At 39.2% G+C, this 23323-nt stretch overlaps 1 protein-coding gene across 1 annotated transcript in view; it reads right to left on the bottom strand.

Moving 5' to 3' along the window:
- The window catches only part of Lrmda (leucine rich melanocyte differentiation associated), a 996458-nt gene that overhangs the window by 171151 nt on the left and 801984 nt on the right, over positions 1-23323 (bottom strand). Inside the window, exon 6 of the mRNA XM_071611142.1 lies at positions 16481-16574. Coding sequence (XP_071467243.1) covers positions 16481-16574 — 94 coding nt within the window. The remainder of the gene's footprint in view (positions 1-16480; positions 16575-23323) is intronic.

The following is a 23323-nucleotide window of genomic DNA, read 5'->3' on the forward strand; positions in this document are numbered from 1 at the left end:
GTGTCTGCCGAAAACTAAAAAAATAAATATTAAAAAAATTCTCTCTCTCTCTCTCTCAAAAAAAAAAAAAAAAAAAAAAAAAAGAAAAGAAAAGAAAAAAAAGAAAGTAAGTATACATCTTAACAGTGTGCTATGGCACACGCCTATAATCCCAGTAGCTCGGAAGGCTGAGGAAGAAAGATCCCAAGTTCAAAGTCAGCCTCAGAAAAAGCAAGATGCTAAGCAACTCAGTGAGACCCTGTCTCTAAATAAAATACAAAACACCGCCTGGGGATGTGATTCAGTGTTCAAGTGCCTCTGAGTTCAATCCCTGGTAAGCGCCCCCAACCCCCGCCAAAAGAAAGTATTCATCTTTGTTGAATGATTTTTTTTTAATAAAGAGTGGAATATTGAGCCAAACCTGATGGTCATGCCTATAATTTCACCAATTCAGGAGGCTGAGAAAGGAGGATCACAAGTTCAAGGACAGACTCAACAACTTTGTGAGACTCTAAGCAACTTAGCAAGACCCTGTCTCAAAATAAATTAAAAGGGTTGGGGTAGCTCAGTGGTAAAGTGCCCCTGGATTCAATACCCAGTACCAAAGAAAAAGAAGAAGAATGGTTATTGAATTTTTCATCAAAGCCTTCTCAGCATTGATGGAATTACATCTATGGAATTTGTATGCCAATACCACATTGCTTTAATTACTAAAGCTTCATAATATATTTGATTTTCAGTATGACTATTTATCCTTGGTATAATTATTTTGCAGAGTATTCTAGTTATTATTTTTGCTTATTTTCCATATGAGCTTTTAATTCATGTTTCCTGGTTAAAAATAAATAAATTAAACAAAAAAAACCTTTGCGCTATTTTTGTTTTTGTTGATGCTATTCTCATTTGTTGCTTATTTTTAAAACTATATGTACTTGAAGATATCTGTTTTCCTGGGAATGGTTTCATTATTGTATTTCTCCAGCTGGTCTACAGTTTGGGCTTTGAAGTTATCTTTGACTTAAGATTCAAGAATATTCGAATATTAGAAAATACTGAGAGGAAGGATATTTTACAATCTGATTTTGTCATTTCTGGTTTTATTACACTGTGACCTGAGAGGTTTTGTTTTACGTCTACCTAATACAATTTCTCAAAATTTTGTCTGTGACCAAATTTGTGGACACTGCATTTGCCAAAAATGGGTAAGCAGTATTTCTTGTCCTGTAGCCTTTTCCAGGATCTTGTCACTCTGCATCAAATGGCAGACTGTTTTCCCTTCCCTTGAACCTGGGAGAGACTTTTGTGACTACCTCATATGACTTCAGAGACATAGATCATAAAAGATGATGTGACTTCTACCTGATCTTCCTCCCTCTTGGGATTCTTGCTCTGCTCTTGGAACTCTGCCACTACTCAATAAGGTAGCCCAATGTAACCTCGAAGGAAGCCATGGAAGAAGTCTACATGGAGAAGTGGAAGAGGGGCCCCTGGCCAGCAGCCATCATCAGCCACTAAGTATGTGGTCACATGAGTCTTCAGAGGATTCTAGCTCCCAGACTTCAGGTCTTCCTGAAGTGACAGACACAATAACGCAGAAGTCAGTCATTCTTACTGACCACTCTTGGAATTCCTGACCCACAGAATCTAACATAATACCTGAATATCTTAACATGACCAATCGTGTTTCTTCCCATAAAATTTGGGAGTAATTTATCACACAACCAGTGTAACTGGAATAACAATGAGTTTTTATACATACTTGAAAAGAAGTCTATCTGGTGTTGTTAGGGAATCAGTATAGAGGTTGACATGCTTTAATCAAATCAACCCAAACAATTTTGCTATTTAGGTCTCTGTAGGCTGATTTTTGTCCCTTCTTGATCTGCCAGTACATGAGAGGTAAAGAAGAATCTCCTACAACCTGTATGCTCTTCTATTTCTCCTTTTGGAGACTATGATTTCTCCCATGACTACTGTTTACTTTGTTACATGGATATTCAAAACTGTTATGTCTAATATGAATTTCACCCTTCACCTTATAAAGTGCTCTTCTCCGTCTCATGAAATGCTCTTCTGCTCACATTGTACTTTTTAACATATAGACTGTAGCTGGGTTCAGTGGTCCATGCCTTTAATTCCAGTAGCTTGGGAGGCTGAGGCAGGAGGATCATGAGTTCAAAGCCAGCCTCAGCCAAAGTGAGGCGCTAAGCAACTCAGTGAGACTCTGCTTTAAATAAAATACATAGTATTGCTGGGGATGTGGCTCAGTGGTTGTGTGCCCCTGAGTTCAATCTCCGGTACCACCCAAAAACAGAGAGAAGAGAGAGTCCCTGCTTTATTTGTTTGTATTCATCCATTCTTTCATTTGAATTTTTCTGAGTCAATTGGCTTGTTTCTTTAGTTCCACACAAATAATTGGGCTTTGCCTGATGACACAATCTGAAAATCTTTTCAAGAGGTGAACTAAGTGTAGAAGCATACACATAAGAGTACAACAGTGTCTTTTCATTCTCTCCTAGTTAGTTATTCATGATGTTGGTGGGGGAGGGTTGTTGTTTTCTGGTCATATCATTTCTGACAGTGAAATGGCTTATCTTAGTCACAACAGTGGTATTGAGATAATCAGGAGGGCTGAGATGGTTCCAGCACCTGGTTCCTAAATTAAAACCCAAACTCAATGTAAACAGCAAAGTTGAGCTTCAGCTGAAACCAGCCAGGATCCACCAATTACCCTCTGCCTAAGGACTTCCAACTTAACCAATCTAAAAATGTCTTTGTCATGTTTCTGCAAACACCTTCTAAAGTATTTCCCCTTATAAGTTCTCAGTGGATCCCTGAACCACTTGTGGTTTAGGGCTTCACAATTTATGAATTAGTATCTGTGTAAATAAACTCTTAAACATTTTAATGTACCTAAGTTTAATTTTCAACAATGGTCTCTGTGTTCTGGCCCTTGACACTATTCTGACTTCATCAACCGCTCTCCTGAATTACTTACCCCAGCCTCTTGGTTGTACTTCATGTGTGCCAGGATGCTGTCATCTCAGGGCCTCGTACTTGGTCCTTCCTCTGCCAGGACCTGTCTCTCTGTATTTTTAGAGTGTCATCTTTCACTGAAGGACAGCCCAGTCACTAGCCATTTTGCTTCTGACTACATTTTGCCTCTGCCTCCTTTTTTTTAATCTACCCTCCCCTTCTGAGCTCCACTGAGTCTCTCTTTCCTACAATTACCTTGCATTTCAGGGACAATGGTTCTGGTGGACAAAATCTTTATGTCAAGGGTCCAAAATGATCCCTAAGCAATGCTAAGTCTCAGAAAACAGATGGCTCCATGATGAGACCACCTCACCCCCAAGCAGAAGCAGTTACCCCATGACAGGAACTGAGGCTGTTCCCTTTAAATGGGAACAATCATCTTGTGATGGGTATGAGATGGTCCCTCAAGAAATGGCGACTTCCCTGGAGCTCTGCAGAACAGGTCCTGAGATAATGATCAACAAGACTACCACCTGACCAAAATTATCTGCTCTGCCAGTTTTGCAGCCTCCACCTATGTAGACGCCCAACGTGGCCTTCATTCCCCTTTTCTATAAAACCTCAAAGTTTCTGTTATTCTTTCAAAGACAGATCTGAGGTCACTAGACTTTTTTGTTCCTTCCCATGTGGCCGTGCTCATTAAAGTTCCTTTCCTACTCTTCACCCTGCTCATCTCTCTTATTGGCATATTGGGAGAGGTGACCAAGTCTAGTCCATCAGGACCCTAAATCTAAAACTCCAGTAATATCACCTCCTTCAGGCCATTACTCCAACACTACATCTCTGGGGTGCCTTTTCTAGCTATGGAATCTCAAATTACCAACATACAGCTGCTCACATCCCTGGCCTGCTTTCATTTTCTTCTTAGTACTTATCTCCATCACATTCTGGGATGATTTTGTTTTTATCTTAAGGTTTTGATTCTCTCACTAGGAGGTAAGCTCTTTGAAGGCAGAAATGTTCCCTGTAGGGGTGGAAAGGTGTGATATCCTCACTCATCTTAAGGGTCATAGCTAACACTTGTAGAAAGTTAACAAGAGAAAAGCATAATAAATGAATGAAATGAAAGTTTTATGCAACAGGAAAGCAATCAGAATGAAGCACAGAGGGACATTTCTATTTTTATGCATAGATCCAAGGAAGAATGGACAGGCATGTAGAAATGTGATTGGACAAAAATGATGTGGCCTAATGCAATGGGGTGAAGAGGGGAAACCCAGAGAGACCTGTTTGGACTTTTTTTTGGGGGGGGGGGGTACTGGAGATTGAACCAGGGGGTGCTATACCATTGAGCCACATTTATTTTTATTTTTTGTTTTGAGACAGGGCCTGGCTAAGTTGCTGAGGCTGGTTTTGAACTTGTGATTTTCCTGCCTCAGCCTCCTGAGCCACTGGGATTACAGGCATGTGCCATGGCACCCAGCTCCTCTTTAGATTTTCCTTGGTCTCTCTCCCCTGAAACTGTAGATCAGAGAATTCCCTTATGCTCTTATACAGAAGGGCAGAGGAAGGTTAGAGTAATGCTTTCACGCTGCATGGCTGGCTTAGAAACTAGAGATTCTAGTTGCAATGACTTGCTTTGGGGAAGAGGAATTCTAGTTTCTATGGCTTGTGTTGGATGCAGTGGACTGGGGTTGGGAACTAAAGGGAGTAGGAGACAGGTGGACAGAAAGTCAGACAGAACTTGATTCTGAAGCTGCTTCTCAGGCCTTCTAATACCCTATAGTTAAAGTACTCAGTAGCCAAAGTGCCACACTTGGAAGTATCATTTTCTAAGCCCCAACACTGCTTTACGCATACTCTATCCCTAATGTTTTAAACAAGGCTTAACACAGTGTTATGCTCACTCGGTGTGTATCTCCTGGACAAAATGGTAAATTCCTAGGGATTTGGAATAAAAGGAGGTTATGAACTGTTTTCATACCACTATCTCAGTCCCCACTGTGCTATAGAATTGCCCAGATAAGCCACATCCATTGTCCTACCCAACTTATTCTCCAGGGGACCCTGATCATTTCATTTAAACATGGCATGAAGTAAAAATTCCAAAGAGATTCCAAGGGAGCAGAGAGGAAAACATCAGAGGAGAAAGCTCTCTCTTAAGAAAATTTGTGGAGGTGGATGATTGCATGGTTTTCCTTAATCAAAAACAAAAAGGGATTGCATCTTATCCTCTTGGATTCTCCTTGATTTGGGAGAAACTGATGAGCTACAGCAAGATAAATAAAGGAATAAAGAGCTAATCCACAAGGGAGAAGACTGTTTTATTGCTCTCGCACAGATGTCCCTCCTAACAACACTGGATATTTTTTTCCTTTGGGGGGAGGGTGGGAAGAGAGGTGGGGGGAGTAGCAATTTAAACAGGGACCTCCTCTGGGCAGTCTGTGTTTGGAAATTAGCATTGCATTATTTTCCTGGCTCCCCACCTCCTTTGTCCTTTAGTTGAGAAACATTTGCCCAGGAACAGCACACAGAGTTTGTATTAGCATCCGGAGGACAGAACTTTGACCCCATAGACTAAGGAAGCTACAAATGGAAAATTCCAAGTTGCTGTACACTTTTATTTTCATGCTAATGCTTCTGCTGAGAGTATTTAAGGAAACAGATGCACAGGAATAATAAAGAGCTGAGGACTAAGAACTCCTCTGGCAACACTAGAGGGATCTTACCTCTCTCTGAGCTTGCAGAAGTCCGGAAGGGTCAAAGTGAAATCCTGGTTTCATTTTAGGAAAAAGCTGTGCTGGCCTTAACATAAGAGAACTCCTGATCAAATCCAGTCAGGGTTTGAAAGTTGTCTAAGTTTCATTTCACTTCCTTCAGGCCACCTCAAAGACAGATGAGCATGTCCTTCAGGAAAGGGCTTTGGGGAATGTTGATTTCCCAGCCTCCCCTGCCAATCCACACCTGTGTTCAACAATACTGAACTTAACCTAAATAGCCTCACCACATTTTCAAACCCCGCCCACTTCCCTGGTATTCTGTGCAATAAGAAACAACTTCTTTCTCTGTCCTTAGGATAACCTCATCCTAGGTATAAATCCACAAGTGGCAGATGCAACAGAGAACCACACTTGCAAAGCCAGAACACTCAATATTCTTTTCTTAATATGTAAAGAAAACTTGTATTTCACCTCACTCTAGACATGCCTTGCAAAGGAGAAGCTAATCAGAAACGTAGATTAATCATCTCTAACTCCTGATTTAAGGTTACCTTTCCCCAATGCCCACCTAGATTATGACCTGAAATTAGACAAGAACTCCACTTGATCTCTCCAGTTGTTTTCCACTCAGTTCTCACTTTTATCCAGGGCTGCCTTCAAATCCCCTCTTTATTCACATCTTCTGTTAAATGATTACTACAGGAGGCTAATGTTTTGGACTAAGATCCTGCACCATGTCCCAAAAGACCAGACTAAAAATAAAAACGTAGTCCCTCACACTAAAAGTCCACCAAAATGTTGTCATGGTCCCAGAAATCAGGAGAGATAATAGCCAAATTTCCTGAACAGGTGGGTCTCAATCACCAGGATAATGAAGTTCTCTCTGTTTTCATCCTTACAAAAAAAAAAAAGGTAACCTAAAATAAACTGACATTAACCTATCAATGGTCTTTCTATTTTTCTGTCCCCACCTTACAAGGAAAATAACTATGAAATGATTAGTTACTTTCAGTCTTTTATTCTGCCTTCTTCAGTCCTCTCTGTCTTTACAACCAAACTCTTCTGCTCAGCTCCGTGGAACACTTATTCTATTTCACTAGATGAAGTGTTGACCAATTCTAGAATTGCAAATAAAGCCCATGAAGGTCTTTTAACTAAACTGGTTGCAGTGGCCCATGCGGATGCTCCTACATTTAGCCTGGCCTCTGCTTTCTTTGTGTAGGCCCTTGTCTCCAATTTGACTGTAGGATTCTTGAAGGCAGAGCCTCCAACTTCTCTTGCATCTCCGGCATCTCTTGGATCATGCTTCCACATGTTACCAACTCCCATGAAAAGCACGATTGCCTGATTGATCGAAGAAGCAGAAACAGGCCCCTGCCGTGACCTGAAGCATATGGAATTCTGAGTAAGGGAAATGAAAAGTCCAAAAATCCCAATACCACACCCTTTATAAAATACACACATCCCAACAAATCCAAGGTTATTGGAAAGGCAACAGCACTCTCCCTCTACCAGCCCCAACCAAAAAATTTCATTAGAATGGATTAAAAAAAACAAAAAAACAGGGCAGTAAATATTAATGGCCAAGAGGGGGGAGCTGGAGGACAGCAGGCTGCACAGAGCAGGTGTTCACCTCCCTCGATTTCAATCCATTTGCAGCCAACAACGTCATCGTTTGGCCTTCTTGAGCTCACCGACAGGCCATTTTTCATGATTTTACCATTTCTGGCCAAATGCAAACTTTTTAATTAAATGTACCACATGATTCCAGATGTTTGTTTATTTGTTCCAAAAAAAAAGGTTGTAAAATCACTACATGAGGAAAAACCTGGGGCAGGGGGTAAAGTTTTTTCCAAGAGACAGGAAACAACATGCACTGCAAGAACTGGGGCTGGGAAGTTTCTATTGGGTAGAGCTGTCTCTGGGCAGAACAATCTAGATCCAAAGCATCAGATTCCAGTAGCTTTCCTTTCAGAAGCTCAAGACTGAGGAATAAAATACCCTGGGCGCTTACTAGTTTTTAAGAAGAATGAAGCTCATCTTGAAGCCAAAGACCAGAATGAGAACAAATTTTTGTGGCTGCTTTGTCTGCTTATTATATGTTTCTTCCTGTGGCCACAAACTCCACTGAATTAACTCTACTGCTCTTCAATTTAACAGGCCAGATCACATCTTACGCATGAGAGGCCAGGGAGAATCCTGCAATGGGGGAGCAGCCACCAGAGGGGGAACAGCACAGAGACCACAGCCACCCACACACCCTGCTGGCTTCTGTGCAACTTTCTGGTTCCTTTTCTCTCTACCCCAAAATATAATCAGTCATTTGGTCTATTGCATTTGCTACAGAAGATTTCTCAGACACCTTCCCTTTTTCTCTGTGCCCCAGCCAGGAAGCCACTCTAGGAGCTGAAGCCTGGATTTTGTCAACATTATCCTCACTGATCCTGGGTTCTACTTTCTGATTTCAAAAGCCAACATCAGAGAGACTTTGAATAATGTAGGATGAAAAAGTACTCATTGTGCATTTTCTCTATTGCCTGAGTCCCAGGGAGCAAAACCATCAGCAACCTCACGTGACAATTTCACAGCGGCCCCTTTATGTGGCCCCAACTCCAGCTCCACTTGCAATATTCTGGCCCCCACTATCTACCCCATCAGTTACCGAGTTGTTTCTTAAGTCACCATTCCTAGAAAACTGCTCATTGGAGGTATCACAATCTATAGATACATAGCCTGGTTGTGAAGAAATCTAAGTTAGAATTAGAACAAACTTCCTTCAGTACTATCCTGTGGTAGACTGTTGGAGTTCAGGTTTTTATCTGTCCAATTTTTCCTATGTACTGTCTGCAGATTAATAATCCTATAGCAAAATTTTAAATTATATATAGGCCCCTCGCCTGTTCGGGGCCTGCCACAGTATGAAAGCACCTTGCATAAGGAACTTTATTGATGACTTTTTCAAAACTGTGATCCTTTCTCACCAGTTATGTTTAGCCTTCCTTCTGGGATGCTTCTTCTCCATTTCTGTTTTGGCGAACCCCCTTCTTTTGCCCTCTAGCTACTCTTGCCCTGTATGTTCTTCAAAGATCAACACTAACATCTTCTAAACAACCAATCCTGGTTCTTTCCACCTTCAAAGATCCCCATCTTTCCTAAACATTTACAGCACTTACGTTTTTTAACAAGAAATATAACTCTTAATTATATAATATCTTGTTTAATTGGCATTAGTTCCAGTTTGGGGTCTTTTCAATGAAATCATATATTACTGGGCAACAGGGATGATACCATTTTTTAAATTCCCTATAAATCCTATCCTACATGGCATGTATAGTAGACACTAAACAAAGACATGAAGGGATAACCCTGAAACGACTGTACTCATAGGAATCCACACAATATCAGGAGTCATATTTCACCAAATCCCCATGAATGACCTTAAAAAAAAAACTGGCACATTTAGAGTCCTTCACCCTGTAAATTCTAGGCCTTTTTTTTTTTTTTAAGACGGAGCACAATTTTACCTCCATTTTCTACAGGATGGTCTTTTGAGGGAAAGGTTATCTTTCTGAGTTCTCATTTTATAGTACTATAGTTTGCTACTGTTAGGGAGCTGGGGAGAACTGGAATCCCTTTTCTCTCTCCTTGCTTGGCTTCTGGGACAAAAGAACAAAATGGGTAGCCCCTCCTGTATCTATGAACATATCACAGTTCTGCCCAAAGAATAGAAAAAAAAAAAAAAAGTCCCAGAGACTGCAAATGAAAAATCATCCTTGGAGAAAAAGGATAGGAAATGGACCCCTATGGATTTCAGATGCTTAAAGGAGGTTGCTTAAAGTTCCTGGCTGAAGTCCATGCCAGTCTTGGTAATAGTCTAGCAGATTCATCCATCTTCAGATTCCACTTGGCTTGCTCTTCCATCACTGCCGCCCTCCCAGGCAGCGAGTGCACACATGCACATCTATCTATATACATGCGGAAGTTTTAATCTACATTGCCCTCCATTCCAATCCACCCAGCCCAGCTCCGTGCACAGTGAAGCTATTGACCCTGCAAAATAGCAAGGAGATGAATTTGATGACCCAGACTAGAGTTTTTAAACCATTTCAGCAAACTCTAGAATCAAAGGAAAGCACAATTTATTCAGCACTTAGTAAAGTCCTTTTACTTGGGAACGGAGCACACACACTGCAAATAGACTTCCCACTGCCACGCAGATAAAATAAACCTGTCAACCACTCCTGTCAAATCACTAGTCACCTCGATTAAATAAAGGAAACTAGCATCTCTCAGCATCTGAGAATTCCACCAAGATTATAAGCCCATAAAAGCATTATGAAGGAAAGAAAACTGAAGTAATGGGTTCCATTGAACATGTCATCAGAGGAAATCATTTTACATAATTAGAAAGTGCTAATAATAGTTCTGCATAGGAAACCAAAACACCCTTCCCCTGTGCAGCCAGGGCAAAGCTGTGGCAATTCTGAAGGAGCAGCCCAGTCAAAGCCAGGATTCTATCTGACAGGACAAGTCTCTACCCCATCCCGAAGGTGTCCTTGTGGCAGAGAGGTCTGCTTTTCCTCTTCCCTGTTTTGTTGTTATTTATCAATTTTCAGTTTCTTTTCCATGGGGGAAAGTTGGATCGTGGTTCAATCGTAATTTTATGAAACTTCAAAAAAATCAGTGCTTTTTTTTTTTGGCTAAGGATTGAACTCAAGTCCTCACACATGCTCAATGTCATTGCCAGTGTTTTGAAATTCATCTGATGTTTAGTGACTTGAAAGACAAACTGAAATATTCCAATGGCAGAGGCAATATGTAAGCAGGTTACCTTAAAGTCTGATCTTAGGTGAGATCTACCTGGCAAAGTCACCAGAACCATCAGATTGTTTATTATTCTGTTTTTAGATGGTCAACAAGAAACAATAGGCAGTAGGCAGAAAGACTCCTTGGAGCTGAGTTATTAAGCTAGCTTGAATACATGCATCTATTTTTATTAAGGCTTTACTACTGGCCTGTGTAGATTCTGTTTATAATGATCAAGGTACTTAGCTTTCACATTCCCTGTGGGTTGACATGGAAAGATGGTAGCAATAGAAAAAAATAAGCAGCTTTGGCTGATACAGACAGATTGCCTTCAAACCCCAGAAGCCCCACACAAAATGTGGTGAACAGTTTAGTCCTCAAGCAGTCCCCTTTTGAACCCTCCTGGAAATACTCTGGCCTGTTGGCATGATGCTTTCCTGGCCAACATCACCCCATCCCAAACATCTTTGTTCACATGCCACGTCTCCAAAGCATCCATTTAATTTTCCTCTTATTCATTTCAGTTGGACTGATTTAATCAGTTGAAGCGGAAACACTGTATTCCTGGTTTCTATAAAAATGTATTTTATGATATCTCAGCCTAAAATGTTTTTAAAAGATAAAAATGAAAAACGCTCACAGTTTTTCTTTTTCTTTTCTTTTCTTTTTTTTTTTTTTTCCCTTTTTGGATGGCACACGTTGAGCTGCTTCATGGAGATATACAGAAAAATCAATTGCTAAGCATAAAATGCAACTTGCATTAAGGAAACTGCAAATGATAACTAATTATGATAAGTTGCTATGTAAATTATTCTGTGGCAGTTCCAGCAATCAATTTCAAACACAAATAGACCAAGCTGCTGGTTGGAGAAGATGAACATCCAACAACTATGTCAATAAAAATAAGGGCAAGATTGCCAGTGCTGATCAGAGTAGGATAATTATCATCTCCAAGAAGGTTTTCACAGCAGATTTCCTCTTCATTTTGTGTTTGCTTTCTTTTGTACATATAAAGTCCAACACTTAATATGGCAAATGAATCACGGCACATCTTTAAGACCATATAAGCATCAAAAAAAGAAATCCAGGGATATTCACGAGGCTTGGAATCAATTTTCAAAATGTGTATGCAGAAAAACTGACATGGGATCTTCAGTGTGGTAACTGTTGGTGAGGTGGGGTTATGGTAGGTGTACTAGCAGGTTGTTTGTTAGAACGTCACCACCATTCTTCTCTAAGGTCTTTCCAAAGCCCAGAGGAGGAACTAGAAACTACAAGGATTCCCCAGTTAGAGTTCTCCAAAAAGAGGCCCTGGGGAAGGATTTAGAAATCTGGATAGAAGGAGTGGGCAGAGCAATGTGTGGACAGTTGCTATGTGTAAAGCCATTTCCAAGTGACCCCTGGAGAGTAAACCCCTGGCACAGATGCTTCAGATGGAGAAAGTCAGTGGGAGATTCCCAGGTGCTTCCTGAGTGCCTGTGAAACTTTCTAGCAAGCTCTTGAGAATCACTGACTTGGATACTGGTGAGGATGCCCCACCCTCTGGGCAGCCTTAGTACAGTCTTTAGAAATTCACCCCCAGCAATAGACATTTCCAAGTTTTGCCTCTCCAAGTAGTTTTTTTTTTTTTCCCCTTACTCCAGCACAATGCCACAGTTATCCCCACCTGCCTTGATTCATATATCCTGTGTGATGAATGTCAGGGGTGACCTAGGAATCAAGGACACAGACTTGAATTTATTTTAGCCCCTTGTCTCTATTGCTGAGTGGCTCTGATGACGCCCAGTAGTTCTTGGTGTATTCTTCTATTCAATGGAAACATAGTATTTGCCCTTCCTATTTTTAAGGGTATCTTAAGAATGATATGATCTAATCTCTAAATAAAGATCCATAAATGTGAATTCTACTTGCAACAGTTAAACAGAGTGGCAGTGTCTGGCATGCTAGGGCTATCTCCTGTCTACATAACATATTTATGTGAAAAAGACATTTCTCCAACAAATATGTCAATATTCTTTATAACATGACATCCACTGAGAATATGATATATAAATTGCCACTAGGTTTACAACAGAGATCTCTGACACAACCCCAAATCTTCCAACCTCCAAAGGAGATGCTCAAGCCTGGAACAGCATTCCCAGAGAGATTTCAGGTAAACCATTCTAAATCCATGTATGCACCATCAGCTACAGTTTTATGAGAGTCCAGCCCCTTCTTTGAAAGCATCCATTGCTTTATCCTATTTGATACCACAAAAACACCAAAGTTTAAAAAAAAAACTCCAACATTATAATAATCATCTACTTGGAAATTATGCCTTGAGGCTATCTGTTCTCTGGAAATGAATCAGTAGCATGACTCCCTTCCTTGGAAATTTGAGTTTCTGAAAGCAACAGAGTTGTCAACTGAAGTATAAGAGGCTGGCCCTTCCATTTATTGTGCCCACCCTTAAAGAAGATGGAGCTCCTTTTTCACATGCAATCAAGTTGCCTCACAGAGGTATCTAAGAGTCAGACTCTTCTGCTGGGTTTCTATGACTATATTTTTTTACTGAATAAATATTGTGTTAACCCACTTTCTGCTACCATAATAAGTACCAGAGAAAAACAAGTTATAAAGAGAAAAGGTTTATTTTAGCCCATAGTTGAGTTGACTTACTGCTTTGGGGACTGTGATGAGACAACATGTCATGGTGGGAGCACATGGCAGAGAAAGTTCCAACCTCATGACCAGAAGTGAAACAGAGGAAGAAGAGAGGCTGGGGTTCCAATACCCCTTCAAGGGAATGTTCTCAATGACTTGAAGACCTCCCAGTAGACCTTACCTTTTAAAGATTCCACCAGGTCCCATGGCATGGATTAAGGACTAGGCCTTTAACATATCCTTCTTTGGAGAGCCCTTATCCCAACCATAGAAAAAAATATATATATATTGAGCTCTGAGTAAATAGCAGACCCTATGTCATGCAATGCAGATACAGCTGTGAGCAAACAGAATTTTCTCCATTACTCTTAAAAGCTTATAGTTTATCTAGGAAAACTGTCCCTGGATAAGAAAGACTGTTAGAATGTTAATGTATAATGTAGGATCAGAAGAGTCTTCCTTGGAGCTGTGACATCTAAACTGACACCTCAACAATGATGGGAAGAAAAGTTAGAGTTAGTACTGCTTCTCAGGGGCTTTCACCTATGAGGAGTTTAAGACATACAAACCCGAACCCTTCCTACAAAGCAGAATGCGAACAATTGCTTCAAGGAGGTAGAAACAAATATTATAAGTAATCTCAAGAAGGAGAAAAACCAATAAAGCTTAGATCAGGAAAAGTTTCATGTAGGAACCAGAAAGTGCTGCACATGACTGTGCCTATGATATATGGAGTGTCTGTAAGATACAAATGGAAAAAACTGAGCCTCCTGCTTGCTGATCATTATTCTGGGCCTGGTCTTCTTTTGCATTTGAATCTACAGTCCTTAGGACATGAATCTTGGGCCTATCATATTCGACATTGGAAGTTACATCAAAGGACAAGGGAAAATGCGATGTGTATAGAAAAATAGCAATTTGCACATGAACTACAGTTTTGTAGTTGTTGGTGCGGAAGGAAAAGAGATTGGGAACTAGGTGAATCAAAAATTATTTTCAAATCGAAGTTCCAGTTGGGATTTTATAGATCTAGTTTCAGACATCAAGGAGGACTTAACTTGGGGGATTGATGCAATTAGCCTCCGCACTGTGAAAGACCTTCTCTGCCTAAGTGTTTGTAGGATGTCAACAAGGTAGGAATGAATGGCAACCAAATAGTTGGCTAATTTGTATAGTCAGTAATTTAAAATAGTTTCCTTAAATATAAAAAACAACCTGGCATTAAGTAGTTTTTCACTGTGATTGCCAAAAAAAAAAAAAAAAAAAAAAAAAAGTACTGGCTTTCCTCATTTGTTGGTGTTTGATTCATGCTAAGATGAAATGTACTAGAGAGATGAGTCCAACCATCAACCAGACTCAGTGAGTTTCTTTGGTGCTCTCTTCACGAGGCAACCGGTGTGTTAAATACAGAGAGATATTCCTCAGTACCACAGAGATGTCTGCTGTTGACTTCCTTTAAATAATATTTTTACATTTTTTCCCATTGATATTGGGCTCTGATGTCATCTGAGAGCATCGAATCACATTCTAATTACTTCAAGAGGTATTTTTTCATTATATGAGTTTTACTCAAAATACCTTCAAAACTATGGTCTTCTATTCTGTTTCTTTGAGGCTCAGATTTCTCATATTACTAATAAAATGACAGATGATGCTTGTCCTATTCCTAATGATTATCATTCATCTGATCACATGTTTCATTGTGAAATCTCAGTTTCATGCCAGATACACTTTTGCAAGGGGGCTTGAGGTCTCAGACTTCAGTTCCCATGAAAGTTCCTATACAAGTTCCTCTATAGGTGATGGAGTAAAATTACCTTTAACCACCTACAAGAAAGTAGTGAATAAACTTAAGAGGATAAAATGCTAATTTGAGAGTTAATTTATTACTCATTCTCCATAATATTATTTGCTTAGAGGAATTCCCACATAGCAGTCTGTACAGGAATAAAAGACTTTCCTAAGGACATTCAGTGAGAAAGAAAAACAATGCTCCTCAGAATGCAGCACATTAGGAGCTGCTTCTCACACCTGACTTTGAGCAAAAGTGATTTGCACAAAACTGTCACATAATAAAGCGAATCACAACTGAACTGTAATTGAACCAAAGTATATGTAAATATAGAGAAGTTTTACCAATGCTCAGACCCCAAACAGTCTACGCCTGGAATCCTACATTACTCTCTTCATCTTTCTGGTAGTTTTTCAATGAAATATTAACGTCACAGTGCAGAGGGCCCGTGAGACATCTCTAGGGCTAGATCCACCACTTTCTAAGCATCCCACAGCCTATTCTCCTATCTACCCATGCACTGTAGCTAGGATGACAAAGTTGGGACAGTCCTTATTCAGTGTCCCATTCTGTAGAAGGGAATTTCCTGCCTGAGGAAACAACATTTAAAGTCTGTGCTGCTCTCAATCTAAGCTTCTTCTTACTTACCCTCAGGAGACAGATTCATTATTAGGAAACACAGCTCTAATCATTACCAGGATAAAATGAAGTAATTGAGTTACATTGCATGGTCTCGTCTTACCCTTACCATTCCCAGCTTAGGCAATGACACAGTCTTTGGCCCAAACTGCCAGTTTAGGGATAAGGCATTTGCAAACTTTATTCCAAGTCAGTATTCTGTCTGCTTTTGAAACCTAAGACTCTACCGATGGCAATATGAATTATGGCTTTGGAAGAACTGGGTACACCAAATTAATGTTCTGGGCATTAGAGAATTCAGTAAAAACTACACACAGATTCTGACCACTATTTTTTAAATATATATATTTTTTAGGTGTCGCTGGATATATTTATTTATTTATTTATATGTGGTGCTGAGAATCAAACCCAGTGCCTCACCCATGCCAGGCAAGCACTTTACCACTGGCTACAACCCCAGCCTGGATTCTCTCCATTATTTTTACCAGGTAAATTTAAAAATTTAAATTCCTTTGGGCTATAACAGAGAATTTATCTACTTTGAAATTATAGATTTCAACTATTGAATTAGCAAACAATGATTTTTTTTTTAACAAATATTAATGAATTTCCCTCTTTTGCTAGTGTAATGGCATTTTGGAAGTAATGATCTCCTCGGTAATTTTTAAATACTATAATCTCTTTATGTGAAGTAAAAAAAAAATCACAAAATTATACTGTGGATATTTATATGTCTCCCCAGTAGACTGCTACTAAATTCTGGTAAATATGGTTTAAAATCATTCAGTTTGACAGGTATGGTTTTCCCATCAAGGACTTGAAAAGCACTGTGTTCCTCCTGAAGTGCCAAGAGCCCAGAGCACCTCAAGGCCAAGTGTCCCTCCCCACAACCTCTGAAAGCAATAAAAAATTGAGGTCCCACCTCTGTGACTGGTGAGTTCTCTGGAAGCAGAAGGCAGGGGTGTGTAGTGGTGCATCTCAGGAGAGGCAGAGGCAGCAAGGTCCCCACTGGAAGCCTGCATGATAAAAATAAATGTCAATATGAAGCAACATCCAACGCAAAATCCCCTTGTTAACCAAACATGTCCCTTGGGATCTGAATTTATCCACAGAGACTCTTCTTAGGAAGCAAGAGTGGTCTTTGTTGACATAAAATTCTGTAAGTATAGGGTAGGGTACAAAGCTTGGAGGGCCTCAGCACTGTGAAATGACACCATGACAAGAGGCTGGTTTCTTTGTTGGGATGAACTTAAAGGAGGAAGAGGAGGAAAAGGAGAGGCTGAAAGCAGGAAATAGTATAGACTTAGATCTTTTTATCACAGGTCTTCTACCAGTAATTCCCACAAAGCAAGTGCAGTCGGTGAGCAGATTTCTATGGAAACCAGTGCAGAGGCTAAGTTTGCCCCCAGGGTGGACGAGGAAAAGCAGGGCTGGTATACATGGCCCCGTGGCATGGAGGCAGAGGAAGTGGAAGATATAAAACTCTGCAGCATGAAATCACCATAGGGAAGGACATAAATTGTTACAGGCTGTGCAACTTGGCTTCTGGCTAAGTTTAATGACAGCACTGAGAAATCCATCTGAGACCTGGGTTTGGGATATAGGTTCAGCATAACCTATCCAAAATGCTTTGGACTAGAATATTTTGGATTTCTGATTTTTTAAAATATTTTTGAATATTTGTATATATACAATGAGATATGTTGGCAATGAGATCCAAGTCGGAACACAAAATTCATTTATGTTTCCTATATACCCTATGCACACATTGAAGATAATTTTATACAACATTTTAAATATGCCTACATTTTGACTGCAACTTATCACCGGAGGTCAGGTGTGGAATTTTCCACTTGTGATGTCATGTCAGTACTAAAAAAAAGTTCTGGATTTGGGAATGTGTTTGATTTTGAATTTGGGGGTTAGGGATGTTCAACTTATATAATAGTTATCAACAAAATATTGTTATTCTAAAGCCTAAAAGAAAATGACCTGACGTGCATCTTGGATGATGCTTTGTATTGTATATAATAGCTCCTTGACCATAGAACTGATATAGTATGGTCCTGACTATTAACTCTCTCCCTTCTGAACTCCACATCCTTGTGGGTTAAAGTATGAAGACAGTTAGCTGTTGGGTTGGCTGTCATACACTTCAGATGACCAGTGTGTCATCTTCAGAATATAGCTGCCTATAACAACCAACAACCATTGCAACTCTTAACTGAGATTTCTAAATCAAATGCAACTTTTTTTTGTTAATATCCAAAAAAGAACATCTGCTAGGATCAAAATCCTAAGCTTACAACCTTTCCAAGCTCCATGAAAAAGTAAATTTCATTAATGCTCTATTTTTCTTTCCGGAATAGGAAATGCATTCTATGGGATATATTTGCCCTGCTAGAAGCAGGTCTTTTCTCCAAAGAGATTACCTACATTATGGGAATCAAAACTAAGTAGGAGATTATACCTACTTGCTAGAAAAATCCTTTAAACTTCATTTCTGACATTTGAGATGTTTGATTAAGCAGCTTTCGGTAGAGACTTATAGAAAGAGTTCTGAATGGAGTGAAACCAGAAGCTATGTCCCTGGGTAGGAACAGCTTTAGGCAACATTTCTTCACACCAGCTCAAAGACAAATATAAGGCAAATATATGGTGTTTAAAGCTTGATCCAAGGGTGTTGGATCCAGAAAGGCAAAAGCTCAGTTACCAACAATAATGTTTTAAAAAGTGCATAAGATTTGTTATATACTACATCACTAGACATTTAGGGTGTTGCAAGAATGTGAAAGGGTCAGAAATGGGATTAAAATTAAAGTTAAAATACTATAATCACCACTTGTCTCTTTGGGATTCCAGATCTTCTGTAATTGCAACATGATTAATGAAATATAATGACAGTGCTCTAAATACTACAGTACTTATTTAATGCTTAGGGCAGGATATACGGGGTCCTGGAATGGAGACCATCCTTACCTAGATATACATACTTCCTCTATAACAGGCTCTAACTTTTTGTCCATGTTCTACCTACCTCATTATTGAAAGGAAAAAAAAAATCCTAAAATCCAAAATAAGTTTTAAGTTGCTCTATTATGGTATTCTTTAGTACTTTTAATCTCTATGTGGGCTGTTGACAACTTGATGACAGCTTTTCCCAAAATTAGTGGAGGAAATCCTACCTCTAAATAAATACCTTGGACTGTGCAAAACATTAGAATTCTGTGACCAAGAGAAAAAAAAAAAGAGCTATTTAGTTTTATTTCCAACTGTCAACAGGTCAGAAATGGTGTGGCTTGGGTTGTGTGGTCATCATTCTATGCCCAGCACTTAATTCTTCTTCGGCTTAGTGTCCATTTATAAGCTCAAGTCATGGAAAAGAATTCAGGAAAAGAATAATTCTGCAAGCGATGCTTTCTGGTGGAACTTTCATGACTCAATGTTTAGAAAAACAACTACAAATCAGTTCCAACCACCAACTCTTTGACCTGGCTTTTATCAAAACGAATCCTATTCACTTATTTCAATAGTGATGTTCACACTGGTTTTCTGAATCTTATGCTTAGAAGCATGATTCAAAAAGGCAAAATTATCATATGAAAGAAGTGGACAAGAACGTGTCTTAAATTTGCACACTGTCTGCCAAAGCATAAAGAGTTGACTTTGCAACCGAAGCAGTATACCCACAGTATATTGAGTTTGAGATAATAAAAGCATAAGTAGAAAAATGGACATGATGTTTTATTTTACCTGGACTAAGAAGAGATGCCTAAAATGAGAATAAGAAAATTGGGGCAGCTCTGAATCTTCAGGACTATAAAGGTTCTCAAATCTTTGAATCCTTGCCAATTTCCTAACTGCCTATTGGCAGGGATTTGTATTTTTACATTTTACTTTTATCTCCTGTTAGAAGATATTTGCCACATTTACAATAAAATACTAGTATCCAGGATACATAAAGAATGTCCCTAAGCCAATAAAAATAGGAAAAAAAAAATGGACAAAGGAAATGTCAGGGATTTCAAAGAAGAGAAAACCTGAACAGATAATAAACATAGAATTTGCTCAAATTTGCCAGCACTAAAGGCAATGAGAATTAAAACAGGGTACAGTTTTTCCACTGATCCTATTGGCCAAGTTTTAAGTCCCATAACAACAAGTGCTAGTGAGAATGAAAGAAAATGAAACTGTCCCTCTCATCCCTTGCCAGTAGGAATGTACCCTGGTTCACTACTTTGGAGGGTAGTTTAGCTGCATCGAATAAAACTGAAAATTGGTGCACTGATTCCACTTGGAGAATTTCACACAGGTCTGCAAGTTTACAATGTTTACTGAAGCATCATTGGTAACAGGGAAAAAAAAGTGGAAATAACTTAAATGTCAATAAGGAAAAAGGATAGATAAAATGTTGTATATTCATATGGCAGAATAATATTTACCATTTAAGAGCAATAACTTGATATATCTATATTGAAATATATCATCTCATTTTGAAGAGGTCTAAAATTTATAAAGAGTAAAAATGCAAAATTTATAAAGAGTAAAAAAAGCATCAGTCTTTATTTATCAAGTATATCTTACATAATTTTAAGTTTCCAAATGACAAATTCAGTATAATATTATTTATGTATATATGAAGTTCTTTGATTTTGTACATGTATGGAAACATCCAAAAATTATAAAACAGACACTAAATTCATGTAAATGATTGGGCAGGGTAACAGGACTGGGGCTAATGGGATGTGGAGGAGTTTCATTTCTATATATGATGGTTTCTGGTTTTATTCATTTTAAGAATATTCTTGAAACAATGACATCAAAATGTTAGAAACTACAAATTTGATATGGTAGCTACGTGTGTTCATTTAAAAAAAAAACTCTATTAAGTTTCTCATTTAATTTAACAGCATGAAGAGAAGTGTCTCTTTGTATTAAGATGACATTACTACTTCCCCAGGTACCAGATACCATTACCTAGATGACCTTCACCTAGATCTTCTTCTACAGCAAGTTTTTCTCATCTTAAGTTTTCTTCACAACGTGCCCATTGCTTTAGCTTGTACTTCTGTGCTCATAATTTTTAATCTTCCCTAGTTTTCAAAATTCCTTGAAATATGAAATTTGAAAACACAATAACTCCATTTCTCCTCGGATGCATGCATTCCTATGGAAACACGAACCCATTCTGACAGCATATTTCCTCCAACCATTGTCTAGTAGTTGTGTAACATAGACTGAAAGCCATCTCTGGTTGGATTTTTTAGATGAAATACCCTATTTCTGCTTTTCCTTGAGCTGCTGATTGTGACATGTAAGATGGAACAAAGCTGAGGATGATAAATGTGTGTCCCCTCGGTGCCCAGGCTTGAAGTAGCCCTCCTGCTTCACAAGCCCTCCTGCTGAAGATCTGCCAAGGCGTATTGACAGCATTTTCATTCTTCTCCTGTTCACAGTGGAAGATATACACTGAATTGAAGAGTTACTAATACTTTCTTTAGTCTCACATCAATAATAGTAATAGTCCCTAATAGACTGCACTCTGCAATTTCCATAATGCAGGAAGGACGGGAGAACTTTTGGCAACCTCACTGGGAAGGATTCTGTGAAAACACAGGATGCTCCAAGAGAGACTTGCAAAGTGAGCATGTCACCGGCGATTACAGAAAACAAATGTCTTCAGATAAATGCATGCAATTCCAAGCCCTTCCCAGCCCTTCAAAACGGGTGCACACAATGAAAATTGCAGTCCAGAGGATGTTGTGTGGACATCATGGATGTGCTGAAGGAACATGATATAGACCATGGGAGGAGAGATTTGGCAGGCTTCAAAACAAGAAGGGGGCAGCTACAAAGTTGTTTAATAGCCATAAATCTCCCACTATTTTTCACAAAATACCATCTAAGACCACAGCTCCACAACTCATTCCCCATCACTCAGCTCAAGTGGAGCGCTTTGGCACGCTCACTCACCCTTAAATCATACGCCGCATAAAGTGATCCCGGGTCTGGGAAATTTGTCAGCCTCTTTCAAGTAAAAGCAATCTTCACTTTTCATCACAATTCATTCCCTGAAACCATGGTATAAAGCTGACTCTTCTAAAAACATTTATTTTTCTCTCATAAGGAAAAACATCACTCATTATTTATCAAGTATTTAGTAACCACCTACTATATGCCAGACCTCATGCTGAAAATATCATGAAAAATAAAAGAAGGACCTTGGTTGCATTCTTGATGCATCAAAAAAAAAAAAATCACACCAGGATCAATAATTGTTATGAAGAGTCACCAACCTCATCTTCTGAATGAATCTCATCCTCTGAATTCACACAGAACATTGCCCCTGCCCCTGGTTATGACACCTGAACACCTGTCACAGTAGTCATGCTCTTACTTGTTTCTCATCCATTCTAGTGGAGAGTTTTCTAAATTAACTACGTGAACTTTCTGAAATAAACTCTACTATTAACACTCACACCCAACTACTACCAGAAAGAGAGAGGGGAAGTCAATGCATGATGATGGAAGGAATAAAACATTTTAAAGTCAAAGATAAAATGATATACTCATTATTCTAATTCAACTAAAGCAATGAGCCAACTTTTCAGAATAGGTGGATAAAGACTTGCCATCGCCTGCAGGATTGGGTGAGGGAAGCTAAGAGCCAGCCTGAGGGCTGAGGCTTCCTGCCCAGCTCACAGATGAAGGCTCCAGGCCTTGAGTGTGAAGCAAGATGGAAAGTGCCAATGGCAGATAGATTGGGCTGGGAATGACAGACAGACTTGGAAGCAGGAACAGACATCTTGTCCAGGGACAGAAGCCAAGAAATTGGGAGGAGGAAAGAGGCAAAGTAGAAATGAGGGTAAATTCATAACCAAGAGGCTCAGGAGGGCAGAAAGAAGAGCCTAGTCCAAGCTGAATGTTTACTCCATCCTCTTACATAGAATTGAAAACTTGGGACTCCATGGGTTAAGCTGATTGAGGACGGTGAAGAGGAAGAGAAGTCAGAGATGCAGCAGGTTGTGCCAAAGGCCTGTCTGGCATAAGAAAGCCTTTTGAAGGCAATAGCCTGAAGTTTTTCATTTGTTTTTGTCTGAACTATAGGGGACCCAACTCTTCCAGTGCCCAAATGGGCAACCAGCTGCTCAGAGTTAGTAGTTCACAAATATTTATGTAAGGCCAGGAGACAGGAAGAAAGAGGGGGAGGAAGGAAAAGAAACAGGAAAGGAAAAAGGAAAGAAAGACTGTGGTTTGGGCATTCAGTGGGCTATTACTCAATCAATCTTGTGCTGTGAGAGAAGTAAAAGAACTACGTACAATGCAGCGGCTTCCAAAAGGTACTTAGCAGATACTTATATAACGGAAAAAAATGAAAAGAATCTACATATTGGACATTACAGTAATTATCAAATTTTCTTAGGTAAACAAATAAAACTATAACTATGAAGGCAAGAAAAAAATGTGCAAAAGTGTTTCTTACATAATTCTAAGTGAACACAGTAAATATTAAAATCACATTATTGTGATTTTTAATCATATAAAATTTGCAATCCACTGAAGTTAAACAAAGATAAAAAGATGTTTGATAGGAATGTTAGATTAAGTTTTTTTTTTTTTAACTTTTTTAACATGTAGTATGTCCCTGCTTCTTACAATTTAAAATATTAAAAATTAAAATTGTACTTATATAACAGGGCTGATAGGAAACAACACAATTTCCCTCAAGGACCTCTCCAGTCTCTCTCATCAGAAGCTGAGGAGA

Source organism: Marmota flaviventris, chromosome 4 (genome assembly GCF_047511675.1).
Source record: "Marmota flaviventris isolate mMarFla1 chromosome 4, mMarFla1.hap1, whole genome shotgun sequence".
NCBI classification, from domain to species: Eukaryota; Metazoa; Chordata; class Mammalia; order Rodentia; family Sciuridae; genus Marmota; species Marmota flaviventris.